At 47.6% G+C, this 9,060-nt stretch overlaps 1 protein-coding gene across 1 annotated transcript; it reads right to left on the minus strand.

The window, feature by feature from the left end:
* Positions 1-6,058: 6,058 nt before the first annotated feature.
* Positions 6,059-7,975, minus strand: LOC116374124 (proline-rich extensin-like protein EPR1). The gene is made up of 2 exons (XM_031823923.1): positions 7,924-7,975; positions 6,059-7,698 (listed from the first exon to the last, which is right to left on the minus strand). Exons 1-2 carry the CDS (start codon positions 7,973-7,975, stop codon positions 6,059-6,061), a joined length of 1,692 nt encoding a protein of 563 aa, XP_031679783.1.
* Between the last annotated feature and the right edge of the window lie 1,085 nt (positions 7,976-9,060).

Genomic DNA, 9,060 nt, shown 5'->3' on the forward strand with positions numbered 1-9,060 from the left:
GCTGCTATAGCCCCTTGATTTAGCCACTGTAATCTAGTATGCTAAATATTTTCATAAAGAAACTGATAAAACACACAGCTGATAAATCAAATTGACTTACAAAGATGAGGAGGACTGAGAGTACGAGAGGGAGTGTGGTGATGTGGTGTCCACAACTAAAGAACCATTGTGGATTCTGAAAAGACATGTGTCTTGAAATCATGACGATGTTCTTACTACCTGTACATGCTAACAGAAATTAAGGAAGAGGGTATCTAGCTGTGTGTGTGTCATTGTAGTATTTATAAACAAATATCAGATATCTTCAAAAGTAGACCATCATTGATTTTGGCCCAATATGCCAGGCATATTACTTCTTGAAGGAGTTTTCAGTTTAGGCATTGCTTAAAAAATATATTTAAAAAACACTACGCAGCCCAGCACATCGTGAGGAGAGTGTTTAGCATCAACAGTGGCTCTGCAAGAGCTGAGGACATTTTCCGCTGCTGGCCTGCTCTCCAGGCACCATCGCATGAGCCTGAAGCCACAGATTTTGGCCAAATTCATATTTCAAAAAATTAATTCAAAAGCACTCTAAATGGAGTGCTAATAAGACATTTATAATTTAATTTGTATTTAATTCAATGTAAGTCAGAGCCTATAGGTGCAATTTGTAGATCATAATGATTTAATATAATAATGTGTTTAAAAGCTGAACGCTGTCACTCCCGATCCTCCTCTCCAGCGTTCTATGTAAACACCGGTCCTGGCAACCATCACTACGTACACCTGCGCTTCACCATTAGGCACACCTGGACTCCATTACCTCACTCATTACATCCCCTTTATCTGGCACTCTCTTAGGTTCATTCCTCAGGCAGTATTGACTATGTGTTTCATGTCTGTACGCTCATCTCGTGGGTATTGTTATTGTGTCGTTTATTATTAAACTCACCACCTGCACTTGCTTTCCAACTCCAAGCGTATACTTTACAGAATACTGCCTCAACAAATGGAAGCAGTAGGAAATCAGGACATGTCTCAGACTGTTGACGAACAGGCATAGCTACTTTGTTATTAACACCATGACCAGCTGGCGCAACTGGCGAAGACTATGGAAGAGGTTCTTCAATGTCTCGAACATGCTCGAGAGGCATTGCCTTGATGGATACTCTGCCACCAATCGACCCAGTGAGCCAGCACACCAGTCCACTCACTAGTCCACCCAGGTCAGCGATGCCCGTCCATCCCTCCTTCTTACTCCGATTCTCCCTCTATTTTGCACACCAGATGAGGGCCCCCACCACTGAGAGGTCCAAGGTTGCCACTGTTATTTCTCTGCTGACTGGGTGGGCGGTGGAGTGGGCTCTGACCATCTGGGAGAGAGGAGCTGGATTCGTATGAGGGGTTCATGGCTCTGTTCAGAGGTATCTTCGATCATCCACTGGGGGGCAGAGAGGGGGGTTTGCGCCTATTCCAACTACGGCAAGATGACCAGACCGTTGCTGAGCACGTGCTCACCTTCAGGACTGTAGCAGCATTCACACCACTCGCGTCCATTCATCAAGAGAATATTCCCTTCCTCATCACTAGTGCACCAGCTCACAAGATCATCCTCTGCCTCCCATGGCTCCAAGGCCATAACCTCACCACTGACCATGAGGATGAAAATCATGGACTTGTCACCTGAATGCTGGAGGACCTGCTTTCCTTTTCTGTCTGGAGTCGTGGCCCTTTTGGTCTGGGTGGCAGATGTGGACATGGCTCTGGAGAGCGAACCCGCTCCCACTACTTGTACTCCTGAGCGCATTTAGGTAAGGGAGCGGCTGTTGACACACAGCTATCATCGCTGGACATTCTGGAATCACTCGTACTATTCAATCTCTTTCTGAGAAGTATTGGTGGCCCACCTTGGCGCAAGATGTTGTTTGTTACGTCAACTCCTTTTGTGTGTTTCTTAACTACATAATGTTCCAGCAGGGAAGCTTCTTCATCTTCCTGTGCCTCAGCGTCCCTAGTCTCATCTGCCCATTAACTTTGTTACCGATCTCCGCTCCTCTGACGGTTTCACCACCATTCTGGTGGTTGTGGACTGATTTTCTAAATCATACCGGTTTATTCCTCTCTCTGGTATCCCCACAGCTCTCGAGGTCACTGAGGCACTGTTCCATCAGGTTTTTCGTCAATATGGCCTTCCAGAGGACATTGCCTCCGACCGTGGCCACCAATTCACGTCACGGGTATGAAGGGCTTTCATGTAGAAACTGGGGGTCACGGTCAGCCTCACTTCTCGGTACCGGCCTCATTCCAATGGGCAGGTGGAGAGGATGAACCAGGAGCTGGGGAGGTTACTGAGGAGTAACTGCCAGGATCGGCAGGAGAATTTGACCAGATTCCTTCTCTGGGCAGGAATACGCCCAGAATTCATGATGTCACTCCTCCACCAGGCTTACTCCTTCCCAGTGTGTCCTGGGTTATCAGACAGCCCTGGCTCCATGGACTCTGAGCCAGACTGAAGCCCCGGCAGGTGGACGAATGGTGGAGGCACGCAGAGGAGTTTTGGAGTGAAGCTCAGGTGAGGCTCCAGCATGCTGTCCGTCACCGGAAGGAGCAGGCGGATGGCCACCGCAGTGAGGTGCCCGTGTTCCATTCTGGTGATCGTGTCTGGCTTTCTACCAGGGAACCTCCCACTCCGCCTGCCCTGCAAGAAGCTGAGCCCCCGGTTTGTGGGGCTGATCAACGTTGTCCAGAGAGTCAATGAGGTGAAGTATAGGTTACAGCTTCCCAGAGACGACCATATCTCACCTTTAAACTTCTTGCGTCGAGCCATCCCGGATCCGGGATCGTGAATACAGCCTCAAGCTCATTACCATAACGCAACGTTAACTATTCATGAAAATCGCAAATGAAATGAAATGAATATGCTAGCTCTCAAGCTTAGCCTTTTGTTAACAACACTGTCATCTCAGATTTTCAAAATATGCTTCTCAACCATAGCAAAACAAGCATTTGTGTAACAGCTAGCGCAGCTAGCGTAGCATTTAGCGTTCGCATCAGCAGGCAACATTTTCACAAAAAACAGAAAATCATTCAAATAAAATCATTTACCTTTGAAGAACTTCAGATGTTTTCAATGAGGAGACTCTCAGTTAGATAGCAAATGCTCAGTTTTTCCTGAAAGATTATTTGTTTAGGAGAAATCGCTCCGTTTGGTGTGTCACGTTTGGCTACCAAAAAAAAAACGAAAAATCAGTCATCAAAACGCAGAACTTTTTTCCAAATTAACTCCATAATATCGACTGAAACATGGTAAACGTTGTTTAGAATCAATCCTAAAGGTGTTTTTCACATATCTCTTCATGATATATCGTTCGTTGAAAGCCTCCTCTCTCCTCTCAATCACTGGATGACTGCGTGCAGCTTGTAGATTACGCACCAATTTAGACAAAGGACACCGGGCGGACCCCTGGTAAATGTAGTCTCTTATGGCCAATCTTCCAATGATATGCCTACAAATACGTCACAATGCTGCAGACACCTTGGAGAAACGATAGAAAGGGCAGGCTCATTCCCGGCACATTCACAGCCATATAAGGAGACAATGGAAAACAGAGCCTCAAAAATTCTGCCCATTTCCTGGTTGAAGTTTCATCTTGGTTTCGCCTGTAGCATGAGTTCTGTGGCACTCACAGATAATATATATGTGCAGTTTTGGAAACCTTAGAGTGTTTTCTTTCCAAAGCTGCCAATTATATGCATAGTCGAGCATCTTTTCGTGCCAATTATATGCATAGTCGAGCATCTTTTCCTGACAAAATATTGCGCTTAAAACGGGCATGTTTTTTTATCCATAAATTAAAAGAGCGCCCCCTATATCCAAGAAGTTAATGTCTCCCTTCTCAGGCCGGTGAAGGGTACGTCCCAGAGGAGCCGTTTTCCGGTGGAGGACAATCTGGATCCCAACATCATCCGTGATTTCCATCTTTGCTTCCCGGACTGGCCCTCGTCACCGACAACGCTGGTTTACTAACCCCCGGTCCTGTCACCCATCATTGTTTCACCTGCACTTCATCAATAGGCCTGTACTCCATTACCTCCCCTTTAATCTGTCTCTCCCTTACGTTCATTCTCCAGGCAGTATTGACCGTCTTTCATGTTTGTACTCTACTCGTGTTTCTTGTTATTGTTCTGTTTATTATTCAACTCCTGCACCTGCTTTCCATCTCCCAAGTGTATACGTTACAAGCGCTTAATGTACCTGCCAGGCTATTGTGTCGCACTCGCAAATGCTTCAATGTATTTCTTTATACGCTACAGCCTTGAAATAATACAGCCTAAATAATTAATTATTTAGCTCCCTGTCTGACCCTTGACCTTCAGTGTTTATATGCTGTTTAATATGACATAGCCCATTTGACATAATGAGTGCTTCGTAAAGACACTTTTTCATGTTTATTAAAATACTTTTCTTTCAAATCATATGGTTTAGTTTCAATACATCAAAACCAAATGGTAGATCCAGGTAGTCACAAGAGGAGCAGTGCAAAATCACCAATGAGCGGGATTTCCAACCGCTCAACACCACTCACATACTCTGATACAAGATGATCCTCATGCTGATTTCTTACATACTGTGGATATGCATCTTAAATCAGGTTACAGACCAGTTAACTAGGTCTAAGACCACTGGACATGGTGAGTGCAACAATGTTAAAAGACTAGTTAATTGGTTTCGTAACAGGTTAAATGTCGCTGGTGGTAATTTCAGATGTATTTTTCACATCTGTGAGTGTTCAGCTGCTTCCAGGCAGGACCAGTGTGGTGTGGTCTGTCCATCTTGTCTTCTCACCATGTAATCTGCTGTGTTTACCCAACTCTGCTCAGAGGATGAGACCCCCACACACACATAATCACAGTACGGGAGGCAAAGCCACACAGCCGGATGTTGGCTTCTGAAGGACTGTCTAAATCCTTCCAGAAGCCTTCTAACAGGAGACAGGCCAGCACTCACACACAGAGCACCGCGACTAACAGTTAACTCCCCCAGAAACATTCTCACAGGACATGGACCAAACACCAGGCTGTGATGTGTCCCAGTCCAATGCAGATCACATGTGGCTCTGGCAGGACAGCAGTTTTTATCATTGTGTGAATTGTATTTCTCTCCCACCTCCCAGACAAAGATCTCCATTGAAATAGCTTTCTACGCTTAAAATTTGCCTGAGAAACTGGCCCAGGATGTTCAGTCATTTTTAGATTAGCTTGAGATTCTGAAGAACTGCACTACTTGTATTTTATTGATGGTGTCTGTTTGATAGTTCCATCAGTCAGAGGCCCAATAAACCCTGAGAGTTTCATCACACATTGGTCAGTCCCATTAAACCCTGATACTTCCATCACACATCGGTCTGGGTCACAATAAACCCTGAAAGTTCCATCACACATCGGGCTGGTCCCATTAAACCCTGATAGTTCAATGACACATCGGTCAGTCCCATTAAACCCTGAAAGTTCCATCACACATCTGTCAGTCCCATTAAACCCTGATAGTTCCATCACACATCGGTCTGGGTCACAATAAACCCTGATAGTTCCATCACACATCGGTCTGGGTCCCAATAAACCCTGATAGTTCCATCACACATCGGTCTGGGTCCCAATAAACCCTGATAGTTCCATCACACATCGGTCTGGGTCACAATAAACCCTGATAGTTCCATCACACATCGGTCTGGGTCCCAATAAACCCTGATAGTTCCATCACACATCTGTCAGTCCCATTAAACCCTGATAGTTCCATCACACATTGGTCTGTCTCATTAAACCATGCTGATAATACACCCTCACATACTATTTAATAGCAGCAGACAATGGGTGACAAAAACCAAAATGCCAGTGACCACATCAGACCTGAAGCTGCCTGTTTATTCGATGTGTGTTCATGCTTGTGTGTTTATGTGTGTGTGTGTCACACATAGCTTTCCGCTGAGACTAGTCAATAGACTATGTCTGATGAGAACGATGGCCGGGTGTTTGATGGCCAGGGGTTTAATTGCCGGGGGATTGATGGCCGGGGATTTTATGGCTGGGTGTTTAATGGCCGGGTGTTTGATTGCCGGGGGTTTGATGGCTGGGGGTTTAATGGCCGGGTGTTTGATTGCCGGGGGTTTGATGGCTGGGGGTTTAATGGCCGGGAGTTTGATGGCCAGGGGTTTAATAGCCGGGAGTTTGATGGCCGGGAGGTTGATGGCCAGAAGTTTGATGGCGGGGGTTTGATGGCTGGGGGTTTAATGGCCGGGAGTTTGATGGCTGGGGGTTTAATGGCCGGGAGTTTGATGGCCAGGGGTTTAATGGCCGGGAGGTTGATGGCCTGGGGTTTAATGGCCGGGAGGTTGAAGGCCAGGGGTTTAATGGCCGGGAGAATGAAGGCCAGGGGCTTAATGGCCGGGAGATTGAAGGCCGGGAGTTTGATGGCCGGAAGTTTGATGGCCGAGGGTTTGATGGCCTGGGGTTTGATGGCCGGGTGATTATTGACCGGGGGTTTGAAGTCCTGGGGTTTAATGGCCGGGGGTTTAATGGCCGGGGGTTTGATGGCCAGGGATTTAATGGCCGGGAGTTTCATGGCCGGGGGTTTAATGGCTGGGAGACTGATGGCCGGGAGACTGATGGCCGGGGGTTTAATGGCCGGGGGTTTAATGGCCGGGAGGTTGATGGCCGGAAGTTTGATGGCCGGGGATTTGATTGCTTGGGGATTGATGACAAGGGGTTTAATGGCCGGGAGGTTGATGGCCGGGTAATTAAAGGCCGGGGGTTTGATGGCCGGGAGTTTAATGACCGGGTGACTTATGGCCGGGGATTTGATGGCCGGGGGTTTGAAGGCCGGGAGTTTAATGGCCGGGTGACTTATGGCCGGGGTTTGAAGGCCCGGGGGTTTAATGGCCGGGAGTTTTAAGGCCGGGAGTTTGATGGCCGGGGGTTTGATGGTAGGGGTTTGAAGGCCCGGGGTTTGAAGGCCCGGGGGTTTAATGGCCGGGAGTTTGATGGCCGGGGGTTTGATGGCCGGAAGTTTTAAGGCCGGGAGTTTGATGGCCGGGAGTTTGATGGCCGGGGGTTTGATGGCCGGGTGACTTATGGTAGGGGTTTGAAGGCCCGGGGTTTGAAGGCCCGGGGGTTTAATGGCCGGGAGTTTGATGGCCGGGGGTTTGATGGCCGGAAGTTTTAAGGCCGGGAGTTTGATGGCCGGGAGTTTGATGGCCGGGGGTTTATTGGCCGGAAGTTTTAAGGCCGGGAGTTTGATGGCCGGCGGTTTGATGGCCGGAAGTTTGATGGCCAGGTGTTTGATGGCCAGGGGTTTGATGGCCGGAAGTTTGATGGCCAGGTGTTTGATGGCCGGGGGTTTGATGGCCGGAAGTTTGATGGCCAGGTGTTTGATGGCCGGGGGTTTGATGGCCGGGAGTTTGATGGCCGGGGGTTTGATGGCCAGGGGTTTAATGGCCGGGAGTTTGATGGCCGGGGGTTTAATGGCCGGGAGTTTGATGGCCGGAATTTTGATGGCCGGGGGTTTGATGGCCGGGGGTTTGATGGCCGGGAGTTTGATGGCCGGGGGTTTGATGGCCGGGGGTTTAATGGCCGGGAGTTTGATGGCCGGGGGTTTGATGGCCGGGGGTTTGATGGCCGGGAGTTTGATGGCCAGGTGTTTGTAATCGCCAGAGTAAAGCTCTTTTGGCCTTCAGCACTGCTCTAGGGCTGGCTTCCCAGCATGCACAGGATTTTCTAGTATGCGCAAACACACTGCCCATTTCACAACTGTGACTGCTCTCAGGGTGACTGGGAGGCGATCACGGTCCGAGCAAGGTATGTGTTTATATGTGTGTGTCTTGGTCCGCATCTCTCACTATGACTAGCAGACGACTGATACAGAACAAGGGCACGCTGGGGTCTCACCTTTACAACTAAAAGTGATCTCTGACTGGGAACCCCTGCATGGAAACAGCATGTGCCTAATTAACAACCGAAAGGTCAAATAGGGGCCCACATTCTGGAAGGTAAAGCACTGCATGTTGCCCCTTTCAGCCCTAACTTTACTATACCATGGTGTCTGTTGGTTACAGCTGTTTTTCTCAAACCCTTTCACCCTTTCAGTCAGAGCTCTCCTGGGGTTCTGTTCTTTCAGCACTGTGGTGTGTGCGTGCGTGTGTGCGTGTGTGTGTGTTTGTGTGTTTGTGTGTGTGTGTGTGTGTGTGTGTGTGTTTGTGTAACATGCCCTATTTCTCCCCTTGTTAGTCGGATGGAGGCCTTTCTTCTCAGACAACCACTGCAGGGGTTGTGGTTGTGGAAATGTCAGGTAATTGATTTCTGGTTGGCATGTTTTTGCTAAACACAATACAATCCCCTGATGGAGGGAAAAGTCAACTAGCTCTCACAGCCTCAGAATCAGATGTTTATATTTCGCAAACGTTTCAAAGTCGTTGCAAATGTTCATTTCCATTTGTTTTTTAAGGTTAAGGTTAGGCATGAACTCGTAAGGTTAGACATTAACTCTGAATGGTTAAGGTACGAGTTAAGGTTTGGGAAAGGGTTATGCATGGTTTATTTAAGGGTTAAGGTTTGGCATAGGCTTTAACCTCTTGGATATAGGGGCGCTATTTTAATTTTTGGATGAAAAACGTTCCCGTTTTAAACAAGATATTTTGTCACGAAAAGATGCTTGACTCTGACACAGCTTTGGAAAGAAAACACTCTGACGTTTCCAAAACTGCAAAGATATTGTCTGTGAGTGTCACAGAACTGATGTTACAGGAGAAACTCAGATAAAAATCCAATCAGGAAGTGCCGCATTTTTTTAAACCGCCTCATGCCAATGACTCCTTATATGGCTGTGAATGAGCTACGAATGAGCTTACGTTTTCCACGCATTCCCCAAGGTGTCTACAGCATTGTGACGTCTTTTTAGGCATTTCCATTGGAGAATGGCTGTAAGGGACCATATATAGCGAGTGGTCTCCCGGAGAAAATCTTGCGTAAAATACTGAGGTAGCCATTTTTCCAATCGCTTCTTATGAGAAACCAATTGCCTCGACG

The sequence above is a fragment of the Oncorhynchus kisutch genome, linkage group LG5 (assembly GCF_002021735.2).
Source record: "Oncorhynchus kisutch isolate 150728-3 linkage group LG5, Okis_V2, whole genome shotgun sequence".
Classification (NCBI taxonomy): Eukaryota; Metazoa; Chordata; class Actinopteri; order Salmoniformes; family Salmonidae; genus Oncorhynchus; species Oncorhynchus kisutch.